At 34.5% G+C, this 17,324-nt stretch overlaps 1 protein-coding gene across 1 annotated transcript in view; it reads left to right on the top strand.

Annotated features, from left to right (window-relative positions):
* The window catches only part of LOC107090203 (protocadherin-15-like), a 153,622-nt gene that overhangs the window by 123,501 nt on the left and 12,797 nt on the right, over window positions 1-17,324 (top strand). Inside the window, exons 7-14 of the mRNA XM_015383494.1 lie at window positions 1,288-1,407; window positions 1,515-1,625; window positions 4,037-4,207; window positions 7,784-7,892; window positions 8,009-8,121; window positions 13,483-13,689; window positions 14,174-14,194; window positions 16,889-17,023. Coding sequence (XP_015238980.1) covers window positions 1,288-1,407; window positions 1,515-1,625; window positions 4,037-4,207; window positions 7,784-7,892; window positions 8,009-8,121; window positions 13,483-13,689; window positions 14,174-14,194; window positions 16,889-17,023 — 987 coding nt within the window. The remainder of the gene's footprint in view (window positions 1-1,287; window positions 1,408-1,514; window positions 1,626-4,036; window positions 4,208-7,783; window positions 7,893-8,008; window positions 8,122-13,482; window positions 13,690-14,173; window positions 14,195-16,888; window positions 17,024-17,324) is intronic.

The following is a 17,324-nucleotide window of genomic DNA, read 5'->3' as shown; positions in this document are numbered from 1 at the left end:
TCAAGGCTTATTTATCACTGTGATTTAGTTTGGGAAAATAATCTTTGCATTGAAGATGGTATGTATTTAAAAAAATCCCCAAATTGTAATTTTTCAGAACTTTTCTGTAATATATTTTGTAATATATTAGCCATGTTGGACTATACAGTCATGTGGAAGAGGGCTGTTTTGATATCTGTCCAGCATACATTTACTGACAAAATCAACATGGAAAGCTAGAACTAAAAGTATAAATATATGTATATAAAAGTTTAAATGTATGAGTCGAAAGCTGGTTGGAAGAAAGAACTATGGTAGAAAATATGTGTTTGGACTGGGTATGGTATGGACTGTGGCTGTAGTCAGTGCTTCCTGAACTAGTCATTTGAGTTGCAACTAAATAGTATTTTGCCAATTATTTAATCAGTTGCTTATTTTTTCAATTGTTTGATTAATAAAGGTTTATAAATATATATTGTATAGAAATATATAAATATATAGTTTTGTATGTACCTGCATTCCTTTTTTCAGTCTTTCCATATATATGCTTTGAATACTATTCACTTAAATTGAATAGTAAGAAAGTATATCTATGTTAAGATAAAGTCTTTTAGGTTCTTTTGTTATCAGACACACAATTTATCATACAACATTTTGCATGATAAATTGCATTGAATAACAAAAGAGCCCAAGAGACTATGTATATTTTTTTCTGTTTACTGTCAAGTAGGAACATTTTGCACTTTAAGCTTTTCTGAATACTGAAGGTGAATCGTACTAATAGTGCTTTTCCTTACATTTTGCCCAATTGGCAGAACTAACAAAAAACACAGTTTTAGCCTTTTAAATCATGTTTTGGAGACTAAAATGGGGCTTCATGCAAAATTCTGCAGTTTTTTTACACTTATTTTATGCATTGCAAGTTCAAAATTTCTGTCATACCTTATTATTGTTGCCATCTGAAGCTACCCTAACAGTATAGTGAGTCACTCTACATTGCTGTCAACTACCCTGAACAAGATTTCTTGCCTGCTGCATGGTACTGTGGACTTTGCTCAGGGCTCTGGGGAACAGCAGTGGTTCTCATACTTAGTTTTTGTTATTTTGTCAGTGTTGCACGAAAGCCTTCAGACTACTGCTGACTGCTACATTTTCCTTTTTTATTTTTATTTCTTTGTATTAATGGAGCTATCGAGGCAATAGTGCCAGTTTAATAAGATAGCTTGCTCTTGTATGCTGATGTTGTGCCCAGAGGTAGCTGCTTGAAATATTTATTTATTTTTCTTCTCGCCCACATTTTTTCTTCAGCTCACACCAGTTGGAACTACCATTTTCACCGGCTTCTCAGGAAATAATGGTGCTACAGACATTGATGATGGACCAAATGGACATATAGAATACAGCATCCTTTACAATCCCAATGATCCGGTATATGGGCCAGTCACACCAGCATAAGGACCCACTAAGCTGTATAAAATGTTTTAGGAAATTATCTAATTATTATTCTGCTTTGACTTTTTTTTCTTTGATTGCAGGAATCTAACAACACAGTCAGGGTTGGTAACACCCTTTCAGGAAGTATTCTACTGGCACAGAGGCTAAACTATGAGGACAAAACCCGCTTCTTTGTATTAATCCAAGCCAGTGTAAGTGAAATTTCATGCCTACAGATATTTTTGAATACAGATTTATTGTGATGTTCTATATGTCTTAATTAGCTGTGGTAATCTGTGTATCTCTATAAATTAAAATAAAATTAAAAGCTTATTTCATTGGTTATTTAACACAAAAATAATAATATAGATAATATATACAGAGTTAGCTCATTAAACTGAATTTAATTCAGTTCCTCAAAATGGTACCAATTCACAACCCATGCCATCTTAACTCAATTTAAAGAGACAATTTAATGAAATCATACAAACAAATGGTTTCAAAGTTTTCTATCTAAGAAAATACAGCTATTTGCATTCAGTCAATTCACAATTCCCCTCTTCTACTGGAAGGTTGCTTAGATAATGTCAGAAGCCTTTGCAGCTATCCTTCTCACAAAGTATGTTTGCTGGGACAGAGGAGAGGAAATTTATTTACAATAAGCTTGTGAGGATTCTTACTTATCCAGGTTCTAGTCATTCAAAAAAAAAGTTAAAAAACAAACCACTGGATTGTTTTCCAGGTTTAAAGACATCTCACCTGGTTAGCCAGGCCAACAATAACCCTAATGACTCCCCTATTAGAGAGGCCAGTATCTGGTTTGTGCAGGCAAACCACCTTAATGACTCCCCATAACTAAAAGGGGGGGAGGGGGGGGCTGGTTTTTGATTAGATTTTCATTTTTTTCTATGCCATAACAACTTTTTTTGCTGTGCCACTCTATAAGCCTGGAACTCACACGCTACTCCAGACATTTCAAATTGAAAAAGCTTTCTGGATGGGAAGTGTAACATCTTCAAACTTGGAAGTCCAGTGGTTTGTTTTTTGTTTTCTACTTTTTTGCAATACTTACAGTAAGAGACCTCCAGCAGAAAGTGAGCAGTACCAAATCCCTCCGTAGCTGTATCTATGCAGTTTTGTACACATTTGTAATATCTGTTGCCCCGTTGTGTATAATTCAATTTACAGTATATTTGCCAAAAATCCTCAATATGAATGCATACTTAAAGGGGAGTGAGCCTGCAAGGGAGAGAACTTTTGGCATGACACCACTTGAATAAAAAGAGAATTAAGATAAAAAAAATAAAAATAAGTTACAGGTGATGCTACTAAACACTGTAGCATTTATGCTAAAGATGAACTGTTGGGTTCAAAAATGTAGGTTTGTAAAAGAACAACTGAAATTGGGACTTTCAAACAGCTTCCTGCAGGAGGGGAGACAGAGCTGCACCCAACACTCTCTCTCCCCTGGACCTCCTCTGCAGAGCGCTTTATTAACAGAACATAACACATGGTTCCAAACAGAGTATTGTTCTGACAGGACAGTTGATCAGGTCATAAGACAGGACGCTCTCCTCTTGACTGAATCACAAGGCGGTGTGGTATCTTGACTATTATCTTGCCAGAGAGGTCACTAGTGTTGTATTAGCAAATGTTTACATTCCACCTTCTCCTAGTTGACACTTATTGTGATGTCATAAGTTCCAGTGCTGTTAAGCTACAGACAAAAAACAACCAAATGCATTTGAGAAAATAGTAGATATTTTAATTATGCCTCTCTCTTTGTTATACTTTATGTTCTAACACTTGCTCTGCAAGATTAAAAACACACCTCGTACATCTCTACAGGAAGATATTCCCTTGGGAACTTGGATTGCAATCTTGTTTTTCCTCTTGATAAGAGGAATCCTACATTAAGAGGACTGTAAGAAGAGGGCCTCAATAGGATAAGGAAGTGCTACATGGTTGTTTTAAGGCTACACAGGATGCATTGTTTCAGCCTCAAGGAGATTACGTTGATGACTTGGTGTCTGACTATATAAGCTTTTGTCCAAATGACACCATCATTGCCAGAACAGTAATGTTGAAAATGACATCAAGAAACTCAACAAGCTGATAAAGAAGGCCTATTTTGTTTTAGGAAATCCTCTAGAACCCCTGGTAATGAATTCACTAAGAATAATTCTTCATAAAATCAGGGAAAATTACAGACAACTGTGATCATCTTCATAATACTTTTAAATAAAATAGGGTCTTAATTTAAAGGCCTCTCCTGAACTGGTGCAAGACAGACCACTACAAATAGTAACATCTACAGCAGCTAATTAAAACACAGAAAAAAACAGTAACAGTTAATTACCGCAACATTGGATTTTACTTTGACAATTTTGAAGAGAAAAAAAAGTCAGTTGATGGTCTTGTTTTGTGTTCTGGAACAAAAAGTTTGGTAGAATATATGCAGGTTGTTTGTCTTTTTTTTATTTTATGAAGATTGTGTAGCTCAATATCAGGTGGATAATATAAGTTTTACCAGTCTTGACTGAAATTGAACAAATAGTCTTTGTATGATAAAGAAATTGTTAAGTTTTATTGTTAAGTAGTTAATTATCACTTTTTCCCCCAGGACCGTGCTCCATACCCACCAAACAGACTAACAGCTACCACAACTCTGACTGTGGATGTCTTAGATGGAGATGACCTTGGTCCAATGTTTCTGCCTTGCATTTTGGTGAACAACACCCGTGACTGCAACCCACTCACCTACCGTGCTGCTATCCCTGAATTTACTGAACCGGTGAGAGGCAGTTAGAGAGACAACTGTCAAAACCTTCATACTCTCCATATTTTAGGATCAGAATTTGTATGCAGCAATTTTTTGTTTGTCTAAAACTGTTTGGCTGTATATACTCCCATGATGCACCTTTCAGATTGCCTAATTGTCAGCTTACACCCTGTTGTGTCGAATCAGTTGGAGATGGAGGTAGTTTTTCCTTCTTAGCCTTAGTGTTTCTATTTTAGAATGAATCTGTGGACATTTTTACCACAAAGTCTGACAGCAAAGTCTGTGACAGCCAAAACCTGAAAAATCTGTTTAGTTAAAATATATTATAGATTATATTATATTATATTATATTATATTATATTATATTATATTATATTATATTATATTATATTATATTATATTATATTATATTATATTATAGTTACAATTCTATTACACGTGAACAGACCTGCAGCTTTGTATGCATGCATGACTCGAGAAAAGAAGCTCCACAGATGATCATTTTGCATCTCTTTACACCCTCTGTGTCTTCACCCGTCAAGTTTACACATCTTAGTCGCATCACAACCACAAAAGGTTGGATCTCACCTATGTTTTCACTGTCTACAGCTTCAACAACAAGACAAACAAATCAAATACCACCAAATGGAAAAAATGACTAAATTATCAAATACTGCATTTAAACCTTTTTGAAATTACAGAGACAGAATATGACAAATGACAAAACAAAAATATCTTACTGTAAAGGTACAGTATTCTCTCTAATCGTTGTTCAGGATATATTTCACTAATTCCTGCACAATGCTCCATATGATCAGATATTTATATTTTTGCATGCACTGGTGAAAATACCCCATGTAAACTTTCATAAATTGGCATAAAGGTTACATGGATTCCATTTAATGATCATTGGGGTTGCTCAAATAAAATGTTCTTTAAATACAGAAATACTGTATCTGAGCTTAAGAATGCAAATGGATGTTGAAATATGGAATATGATATGGCCTGACATCATTTTACATTTCAACAGTTTCAGCATAAAAAATGATCATCAGCATTAGTGACTAATAATTCTTGAGCATGTATCACCATATATTTCGTTTATTTTTCATTGTTTGAATTAACTAATCAGATGGAAATTATCAGGGTTTGGACAATAACCAGAGTGTTGAGCTGCATCTTCTTTTGTCTGACTTTTGGGCTTTAACTGATGGCTATGTTTTTTATACATCTGTTAAAAATAGTTTGTTCTTCCCTTTAACACCATGGTTACTTTGACTCTTATACAGACACATACAGGGATTTACATTATTATTGATCAGGGGGCTCCAGTCCCGCTTTGTATCCAAGTTTTTATTGCTTTTTATTCTTATCATTTTTATAAATGTTGTCAATTCCTAACATTTTGCCTTATTTTTTCCTACAAGTGTGCATAGAGTTTTTACTCTTACTTGTCAAGCTTCATGTCAGCAGATTTCAAAGACTCTTTTAGTTGTGATTTTTATACTGATATGCATGCCGGAATGTTTCCTAATGAATTGCACCACCCGTGTTTTGAAGCCTGTGGTATTTGTTAAGCACCAGAAACAGGCACTTATGAGATTTCTTTTGAGCATTTAAGATGAGTAATCAACATGGGCTTTACAGTTTTCATTCACTTTTTTTTTCACTGCTGCTGCGTAACCATTATGCTAGCATGTCTGTCCACTGGGAGATTTGTATTCCAGTAATTGATGAGAGAATATAATTAATTACAATAGGGAGACTGGCATTATTAAGTTGATCCGTATTTATTTTTTGTCTTGGGGGTATGCTGTGTGGGCTGTGAAGTCCCCTGGATAATGACTGCTCGAGGAGGGTATTATAGCTAATCATCATTGTGCAGAGCTAGGAGGATTTGATTTAGTACACCTCCATACAGTGTTAAAGCAAGAGGGCTGATTGGTGAGGGGTGTAAGGATTACTACAGAGCTGAAAGATATAAATATACCCCCTCAGGGAGAAGGTCTTCCACCAGGGAGCTGTTTGCCTGGCCTCTGTCTGTGTTAAGAGGGTTTATCACAGGCCGTTATTTGCATGCTTGCACATACTATTATAGCAAGATGTAGGCATTTTACATAAAGAGAACAATTATTGAGCCCAAAGTGTTCAGCATACTTTCTATTAATCATATGTTAGTGAATTTTTGTAGAAGAGGGGCTATAGTAAATATGTGCTTTGCTGTTTGCATGAGCCGCAGCAGGATAAGTAGCCAAAAGGAGTGTAGCATAATGTCCTATGAGAGATAAGTCACTGCAAAACTTGAGTCTATCCGGTGCACTCCCACTTCTTTAAAGTTTAAAAGCAGGACTACAAGGTTGCTTTGGTCACTTAAAATTGCCCTTTGTTGAGCTGTATGGGCTCTTGTTTGTCATTTGTGTCTCTGTGTTGCTATGTGATGGATTGTAAAACCTTCCAGGATGTACCCCACCTCTCACCCAATGAAAGCTAGGCTGTAAAACTGAAGCTGGGTCTGGGTTTTTGAATTAACAATTATCTCAATTAGTATTACACTTAGCTGCTCTAATCTGTCTAGCATCACCTTAACATCGGTAACTTTAAATAGAGTTTAAAAAATAAGGACCACTACCTTGACTCTAATCTTTTCAAAAGGCAGCCAACCATTCAGCTTATCTGTTATCAGATGAAAGGTTTTCTGTCTCATGCTCTATGACAGCCAGATAAATCTCGAACAGAAAATGCTACCTATATTCAAACAGCTTCTTAAGTCTCATTCTCCTCTAGCTTACACTTTGACAGTTTTATCTTATGGGAAAAAGTCAACAATTAATCTCTTTTCCTCAGTAACATTGTCTACAGTGAAAAGTGTTGTTTTTTTCCAAAGCAAACCCTTCGAAACAAAAGAGCACAGTAATATAGAAAATATTTAAAGGGTAAGAAAGTTAAATTTAAAGACATGTTTTTGTTTGTTTTTAAAAACAAATTTGAATATTACCATTAACTTATAAAGGTACTTTGATTTTAAATATTTTTAATGTTTAATGCTTAACTCTAATTAAGTTTTAATTTGTTTTTACAATACATTGGTCACATACAAAGGAATGAAATAAGACAGTTGAGTTGCATAGCATATCCATTCAGCCAAGAGCTTTTTAAATGGAAAATTAAAAAGGCAAGTGTCATGAAGTAATAAATCTTTTAAAAACAACTTGGAGTTAAAAAAGAAAATAAATGACATTATATTACCATTATAAGAGTCACTCCCTTCTTATAATTGCTGACTTTCCAACTTTTTACATGTGTCCTCTGCTATTTTGAGGAGCTATCTAGTCATGGGCTCCCAAGTCTGAAGATTTCAGCCCTTCTTCCCTCATCCTAATGTTTAGCTCCCTTCACATATTTTCTATGAAATTGTGGTTGGGATTTTTGGTAGGCAACTGCAATATATACATTTTACATTTAATCAGATGAGACATTTTGGCTACATTATATAAATCTTAAAAAAAATGCCATATACATGAAATGTATGTTCCAATCTAAACGTATGTTCTTTCTTGTTTCTGACTCTCATCTTCTCCTTCAATGCAGACTAAACTGAACCCACTTAATGTGACCCCACCTATCCGGGCTGTGGACATGGACAGAAACATACAGCCCCCATCAGAGAGACCTGGCATTCTTTATTACATCTTGGTTGGTAGGTTATTTTACCTTTAATGAAAAAAAAAAAAAGCACTTTTAGGTCAGTTATCTCATGACTTATGTTTTGAATTTTTATTCTGATGTTGCTGTTGCTGCCTTTTCTTTTTGCAGGTCAACCGAACACATATCCAGAGTACTTCTCCCTGAACCGGACCACTGCAGAGTTGCTTGTTCTGAAACCTATTAGCCGGGACCTGTATCAGAGGTTCACACTTATCATTAAGGTCAGAACTTAGATTAAAATGTGCTTTTTGAGTACAGTAAGTGCTTTGAAAATGGTAACACTGGTGTTTTAATCTAAAGATTAAATGCAAGAATTTCTATGAGGGTTTAAATTTAATATCAAAAATGTTACTAAATCTGTTCAAAGCTAAAATATTCTTTCTTTAAACTATATGTAATGTAAAGACAGACTGTTCCTGATCCTTATTAGTTGCATCCCCTACTCTATGCTTAAATACTTCTCTCATACTCTCAATGTGTTGCCATCAGACTTGGTTTAATATACGTACAGTTTACCTTATTCCTTGCTGTTTATGTTCACCTGTTCTACCTAGATAACCCAAGTCCTGAAGGTCAGTAAGCTTATCTTTGCCTGCTTAGGAAACATGAGAGTGAAAGATGCTATGATTTATTGACTTAACAGGCAGCTTTAACACTCTGAATCATAAATATGTGCAGAGAGCATTCGGTGTTGTTGGGGCAGTGCAGCAGTGTGGATTAACTTTCTGTTGCTAACCTCAAGGCACCTCCGAGCACTTTTCTACCTGTTATGCAGGTAGGATGGCTGGTGAGGAAAGAGATGAGAGAACAATATAATTTTAAAATGAAGCACAAAGACAAATTGATTATATATGAGCATTTGCATGTGTGTGCTGGGCTGCGAACTATAGGAAGAGAATATAGGAAGAGAGGAAGTTCAAAGGGGAGGTAGGGGGAAACGATGATAGATGAAGAGGTATCCATATTGTGAATGTTAGGGGCCTTATCTATCTAAGTCATTTAAAGGAGATTGAGCACTCAGGAAAACCCGGCAAATGAGAACTGATGGTTTCCTTGTATGCGGCAGATATCCCTAATGCTTCCTGGAAGCATATGTTACACTGTGAGTCCGGTTGCAGGAAGCACATCTGTTCTTCTTCAGTGGTCATCACTGATCTTGATAGAGGCACATCCACCAATAGGACTTGGAGATGGAGAAAAACTGTTTGGAAAATTAGGGAGGAAAGAAATGAAAAGAGGGAGAAGAAAAGGAGCCATGCAACACTTACACAGTGATGGAATCAGGACAGGAAAATCAAGATTGATTGATGAATGGCGCCTTTTGTTTGCGTTGAATTTTAAAATTGGCCTTTGTGTTGCTGCTGTAGAGCATGGCTCATTGAGCAGTGCCTCTGTAAAATGAGGACACGTTAAAGAGTAAAATCACCAGGGAACCAGGTAATAATACGCTCTGTCTTAGCTCTTATAGACAGAGATGTTTAAATGTCTGTGTGTGTGAGTGCATGTGTGTAGATGCTGAGCGCACATCATGCCCATAAATGAAAGCGCTTTTCCCCTCAGGTGTTTTTGTGGACAGATTGGATCTCTGGTTTGACATGCTGTGGGTTTTCGTGCTTTATCACAGGGATAAGGGAAAATGGTTCAAGATTGAGGAGCATAGTCTGAAATAACACTATGATAGAGAAATAACAGATGTGAAGTTCACTTAAAAGAAGCTTAATCAGAAGCGCCAAATGTTGAGGTGAAAAAACCCTTCAAAAGATTGAAGATTGTTGGCACACATAGATTTTCTTTGTTTTTGTTTTGAAAATTTTGTGTTTTAGATAACTATACAAATTTTTCAAAATGTAACCCACATAAATTTGAAATATGACATTTTTCAAATTTCTTTGTTTATTTATGATAAAACTGACTTTAGACCTTCTTTAAAATTAGTGACATGTCTATATTGACCAGAGAGTGTTGAGGCGGAGAGGATTCAATTCATGTTCTGTGGTTGGCAGGAAGATACAAGAGCTTCTAGTAAAGATACCCATGGATACTCAGTTTATCAACATTATCATTATTATTATTATTATTATTATTATTATTGTCTGACATTAAACCGGTAAAAAAAAAGTTGGAGGCCATCTACCAAATTTACCCAGGAGACTAAAAAAAATCTATCCAGAAACCCAAAATAAACAGAATCAAATCTAAAGCAAACAAGCCTCTCTCGCCTCAGTTCAGTGTTCATCATAATTTATAGTAAGAGGGAAATTAGGCAAGACTGGCATTTACTGCTAAACAAAACCAACACCATGGTCTGTAACACATTTGCCAAAAAAACCTTGATGACTACCAAGATTTTATTATGATGTAAAAAAAAAATAATGAAAGCATTTCCGAAAGACAGAATGCCAGTCAAACATGGTCAAAGTAGTGTGATAGTGAGATAATAGAGAATGTCTGGTGATCAGTTTGCAAACTTAGAATGAATTGCAATGTGATACAGCAGAAAGACAGCTGTTAAAGGCAAACAAAAAAAATAATTTAAAAGGTTAAAAGCAATATATGTTTGTTGGTATTTTGTTAAAAGTTTGGACCGGTTGGAATGATTCTGCATAAATGGAGCCTTTACTTCAAAACAGCCTTTGATATTAACTCAGGTTATTTTGGTCTGATAGTATTTTGTTTTGATTATGTTAAACTGTATGTGTAACCAAAGAAATAAATTTGAAAAAATCTATAAGAGGGTAAATACTATTACAGCACTGTAAATTAGAGCACACACACGCAACAAAGAGAATACTTGGCCCTATATTTTCTGGCATTTGGATGCACAAGGAATCTACATTCTGTAACACAACGCCATAGAAATCAAGCTAATTTGCTAAATTAGTTCCAGGTCATAACCTAAAATGACGTTGCTTCTCTCCCCCTCTCCATCTGGATTTTCAAAGCCTTACCATTTGTGAAGCTTCCATGGTGTGGGTGGCAGTTGTGACATTTGTGCTTACAGTGGGAGAAAGACTTAAGCAGCAGCTTAAGTGTATTATATTCATTTAGTTTGGTCTTTGTTAGTGTCAGGTATAATTTGCATCTTTTTAACATTTTTTCTGAGAGGTTGCCATTCCTGATTTACTCCAATATATTGTTCCTAAAGCAACTGTGTTAGCCACCAGTTGTGCAGGGGGAAGAGTCAACAGTTTTTGTCCTTCAAGCAATATTCATACATTGATACAGTTGTCACTTTTCCATTACTGTGTTGGACTGTGATGAAAGTTACGTGTATTTTGTTAGAACTGTTTTCATACTAAACAGTGTTGCTCCATTAACAGCTAAATTGCACTTTAACTGTTTATAAAATATTTTGACTTTTAAATTAGGACACTTATATGGCCAATTTCGGTAAACTCCTTCACTTTGTGCACCAGTTATATTCAAACCAACTCTAATTTATTGAAATTAAATATGTATGCGGCAGCTAAATTGGAATCTCAACACGCTTGGCCAATAATTCCTGACAAGCAGAAATTATTTACATTTCACCTGAATACTGCTTGAAGTGCATAGCTTTGAAGGTAAATTAAGTTGTTTAGTTTATTAAATTATTTTTTTAATTGAGATTTGTTAATGAAAGACAAGTGTTTTGTATTCTCTTTGCTTGCTATGATAAACAAGTTTCCTTCACAGTGTCTTTATAGAGCCCAGCTGTGTTTACCTTAGTATGAATACATATACGTTGTGAAGGTCTCTGATGTTTCTCGTTTAACATCAGTGAAAGTGTCCCGAAAACACAGAGACACCAGTTAACAGCTAAAAAATAAAGCCATAGAAATATTTGAAACTAAATTTGGTTATAAAAAAACATCCCAAGCTTTGAACCATCTTATAGAATGTTTTTAGGATGTGCCTCTAAAACGGAAAAAGTATGGCTCACATGCAAACCTATAAAGATTGAGAGCACAGTGAAGAAGCTCATAGGCCGATGGTAATTCTCGAGGAGCTGTAAAGATTGACTTCACCGACCTGTTTTCTATTAAGCCTACCATTTCACAATGATAATTAAGTTTGCTATTTTATTGCTAGTTTGCCACTGGTTTCTCATCATTATCACAATATCTAAAACTACATTCACTGCTCATGGGAACTCTTGACTATTTTGTGCCATCCACAAATCATATTTTAATGGAGGTAAGGTTCCTCCTTAAAAATTACCTAAAATAGCCAGAATTGTATTATACAACTTTAAATAAAAACATTCTATGGGCTGTGATGATCCAGTCAAATCTTCACACACTGTAAAATGATTTTAGAATCTGTGGTAATACTTGAAAATCCTAAACAAAATCCATCTAGCCTGAATGTTCTGAGCCATTTCGGGTTCAAGCCCCACTCCCATAGACTGCCACTCTGGGTCCCTGACCAAAGACCCTAGACCACACACTGCTCCCCTGTTGCTGCACAATAGCAGCTCACTGCTCCCCAAGGGGATGGGTTAAATGCACAGAGTAAATTTTGTTGCTCTGTAGTTGTGAAAGTGTTATGACAATAAAAAAAAAAAAAAAGCTGGGAAAAAAATGATAGGCTTACCATCTTGTCAAATCACATTTTCCTGAGAAACAAAGGACATCTGTTTTGTTACACTTGCTTTCACATTTTGTTGCAGTAAGAGCTGCTCTTTACGACCACAGATTGTAAGTCAGTTCCACTCCAGTGGAGTGAGTAAAGATAAGGCCTTCAACTCTACATTTGGATACTCAACTGTGATATGTTGGACATCCAGCATCACCATGGGACATGTTTGCAAAATGTTTGACACATGTGAAAGTGTTAATAGTTTACCTTTGCTGTTTTTGCACAATTAACTAGCCAATAAAATATAAAGGGAATTTTGAGAAAATCAGAAAAATCAAAATTTGGCAACTGGCTTTAAGAAAATAATTTTATTAAGAGATTTAAAAATATCTGAACTTGGACAACTTTATTTGTTTTCCCCAGCTTCATTGCAAGATTAACACTTTAGTGTTACTTTGTCCACACAGACAGCAACAGTTCAGTTTTCGGAGAAAAGAAATCAATGTGGTGAGGAGATTAGTGAGGATTGTGTTTATCAGATCATTGCATTGTTAATCAATAAGGTTCAAGACAGAACTGAAACTTTGCAAACAAACTAAGATCTCAGACTCAAAATTGACTTCACCACAACAGGGAGATATGGTAGAATTTGATGTAGCAGGTTTTAAATAGTTAATTGGTTAATTTTAGTTTAGACTCAGCTACTGTACCATTTCCTGAGATTCCCCTTCTCTTGATAGCAAATCATTTGACAAAATGAAATTGCAAGTAGTTAAGGTCTCTCTGCTTCAAACGATGGCATTTTCATAAAGTGCTATTGTAATTAACGAGTATTAGTACTTGCTGGAGCACTGTTTTTAACTTAGAAAATAAAGCTTAATCTCTTATTGAAAAAACAAACAAAAAAAAAACAAAGTTTTATATATGTTATTCTGTATTTACCATCTGTAAATTGTAAATCATTATATCTATACTGTGGAAATTTCTCAAACTATAACCTCTATGTACTTTTTTCCATCCAGGCAGAACAGGACAACGGACATCCCTTACCAGCTTATGCTGACCTCATTATCGAAATACTGGATGAGAACAACCAGGCGCCATATTTTCAGTTTGCCTCCTATCAGGGATACGTGAGCGAGTCCTCCCCAGTGGGGACAACTATTTCTGCCAGTTCCAACCTCACTGCCCCTCTAGGGATCATTGCTTTGGATAATGACATAGAAGAGGTAGGAATACAGAAAGCCCTTTAACACGTTAGATACTCTATAAGCTACACCATACATAGTTATGACATATTGCATTTTATGTTCTTTTGTATTCATTCAGTTTTTCATTTCTTTATGTATTTTTTATTCCATTCATTTTTTGATTTATTATTTTATTACATCTTTTTATTTGTTTGATCATTTATTCATATATAAATGTTATTCTAAATTTCTTTTAATTATTTCATTACATAAGTATTATTGTCATGCATAATTCTTTTATTAATTTGTCCATTTATTACTTACTCAATACTTTTCTCTAAGTAAGGATTAATTTATTAATTTAGCTCTAGCATGTATTTTGCTTGTATTTATTTTTCTTCTATATTTATCAAATACATTACACATATCCATTTCTTCATTAGATTGAATTGTACTTTTATTTTGTTTTATTTTTATGTATTTTTGTGACCATTCATCTATTCACTTTTTTTTTCACTTAAAGCTGTCCCCTGGTGATACACCTGTGGGTAAAAGGAGTGCCTTTCATTGTGACAACAAACAGCATAAGGAAGGATGTCCTGACCCAATTTTGTTGCTCCAAATTTCCTTAGAATTTTAATAACTAAACTTATTTTGACAGGCTTCTTATTAGTTTATTCCAATACTGATGGTATAAAAGGATGCAGATCTATACTCTGCAGATCTAGTCACTTAACATATTTCAGTATTGATATCAGTCAAGCAAATCAAATTTAGGGGGTATGATGGTATTGATATTTGCACAACAAATCTCCATCAGAAAGCTGTCTGAACATATTTAAATCACCTTTCCTCTCATTTTTTTTTATATAACGTATATCATTATGGTCAGGGAGCGAAAACATGGGAGGTTCAATATATTAATTTTTTGCTTGATATTCATATATAAACTAAAAAAGCAATGTTTACAGTGACATTAAGAACACCGTGCTTGCCTTTGCTTCTTATGATGTCCATATTTACTGTGGTTTTCTCAGAAAAGACCGACTTTTATGTTGGCATACGCGAAGAACATGTTATATTAAAAGAGATCAGATTAGCAGCCTTAATCTGCTCTTTTTCTGCCCTCCAACAAATTGACTCAGAACATCCTCACTATTAATGCATGAATCTCTCTACTGAAATACAAATGGATTCTAGGCATGCTTTTTGCTGGAGCCCCTTTTTACATGGACAAATAATTTGTTAAATGGGGAAGGAAGAACCTAACAGTTGATTAAGTATAAAATAGATCTATAGTTGTGATGGAGGATTATTTTGACCTGATTTTTGTAGTTTTAAGAGTGTTTTTATTTTGAATGTGCATGTGTTTGAAGTGCTTTGTATTTTTTTCTTTTCTGCCCTTTTCATTCACGGTTCTTTTTGTTCAAATCTATGAAGCTCTTCTCTACGGGTGTTATACTTTCCCATGCATGTTTTTTTTATCTGACTTGTTGTTTAGTGTATGGTTTGTTTTTAGAATCTGGAAAACGCAGCAGTTGGGTCTGCAAATGTTTTTAAATTTTAAGTGTAATGAAGAAAGTATGCTGTCAAATACATTTCAAATTGGAAAATACAGGATAGCCACGTCTGTTTCATCTCTTAAAATATCCGCCAAATCGGTCTTTGGAAAAGATTAACAAATCGAAATGAAAAAACAGGTAAAATCAATCAGATCCTGACCCTGTTGTTTACAAACTACTATGAGGACAAGGATTGTTGAATATGAGTCAAAGCTGGCCAGCAGCAATGTAGCATCATAATCTGCATCTTTGTTTTATAAAATGGACATCATCATATGTCTTCAGTGCCTCCATCTCAATGTAGAAAAAGAACAGTAAAGTAATTTTATGGAAATCATTGCCTAATCACGTATTTTTTGTAAAGCCAAGATAGGTGTTTCTCTTGTGAATAGAACCAAATTATTAAGGTATTTGCTTAAAATAAACCCACGTACTAGTTTTCATACTCCAATATTAGAGAACTGTCTTTTTTAAATGATGCCTTAGAACTATTTGTTTTGGGGTGAAATTTTAACATTTTATTTTTTCCAAAATTGATCATAGCATTGATTATAAACTTTACTACATTTTCTCTCAACCAAAATATGCATCTAAATGGAAAAAAAAAAAGACAAAAGAGGATCTGCTCTTAAAAAGATTGAGACATTATAGAAGTAACATTGAGTTAGAAGGAATATATGTAGTAATATTTAATAAAATATTGGTGTTTTAGTAAACAAACATTCTTATAACTGAATACTTCCACAAAAACTTTGATAACAACTGATAATGAGCTCTTAATTTCTAAAATTAGAATACATTAGTGCCATCAACAAGTCTTTTATTCCTTCCTTTATATATATATATATATATATATATATATATATATATATATATATATATATATATATATATATATATATATATATATATATATTAAATGTTTATATTGCTTCTTTTCATGATTGAAAAGCTACTTTAAAACAGTTATTTCACTTGGACAAACTTATTTTTTTTTACATAGTTTTCCTTTTAGTAGGTTGATGTTAGAAAATGTCATTTGGTCTAAATTTTAACTAGACGACAGTTTATGTAAGGTGCAGCTCAAAAGTCTGAGGTAGTTATGTTTTTTACAACCCCATCTGCTTTGTTTGATAAATCAATGCCACATGCTGCAAAACTGAGCATCACCATAAAGCTCTGTTTTGCTGCATCACGCTGCTTGAAATTTTGCATTTTTATCACCCAAATGATCTTGAAACTTGATCCAATGTTTAGATTCAAAACCACTTCTCAGAATCTTCTTAAAAGGTTTTGCTCACAAATAAGAACTGTAAATTGACTTCAAATCCTATTCCACTTTATTTCATTTAAAATCATTGAGGTTTTAACCTGTATGATTGTTTTTCCCTAAATGAAAACAAATAAACCAAAAAAATAATTCTAATGCATCACTAAAAGCAGAAAAGCATTTTAATTATATCTAAACTGACAGAGTTTAATGGTTTTCTTCAGCTAATACTTCGTTTTGTGGAAACGCCTCCTAGCAGATTACTTTTTTCCAACTCGTTTTCACATCCAAATATTTTTGTGATAGGTTTCTGAGTCCCACAGCTGCTACCTTGGGGGGGGTGATGATAAAACATCAGTGTCACCATGGTTACATGTCCCTTTTGGTGTCTTCCTCTTTTGGAAAGACCAAAGACCCTATGGTGAAGATTACCCTGGATGACTACACCACAATTTTCAGCCTGACCCCGACTGGCATAATCCGCTACCTGAGGATCCTAAAACCTGTGGACCGGGAACAGCAGATGACTTATACTTTCACGGTGAGTCTCCAGCTTCTTGCAGGTATCCTCAAATCAGCCCTCTAGTCTAACACTTGTCCTTCTGTGTGTGTTAACCTGTTACTGCTAAACCATCAGGGATGTGGAGATATCTGAGCTACAGGCTAAAACTTTGATAGAGTTTATTATGACAACAGTATGTATATTATGAATTAAATTGTTTGCTTAATAATTTTGACTTTTATTTGAAAAATTACAATGTAATGCTTCTTACCTCTATTTTAATGTTCCAGAGTATTCAGGTTTTGGAATCTGTTGGTTCAAAACTGCATTATTTGCTAAT

This window comes from Cyprinodon variegatus, unplaced genomic scaffold, assembly GCF_000732505.1.
Source record: "Cyprinodon variegatus isolate N-32 unplaced genomic scaffold, C_variegatus-1.0 Scaffold1, whole genome shotgun sequence".
Taxonomy (NCBI): Eukaryota; Metazoa; Chordata; class Actinopteri; order Cyprinodontiformes; family Cyprinodontidae; genus Cyprinodon; species Cyprinodon variegatus.
This window is presented reverse-complemented; position numbering and strand designations above follow the sequence as displayed.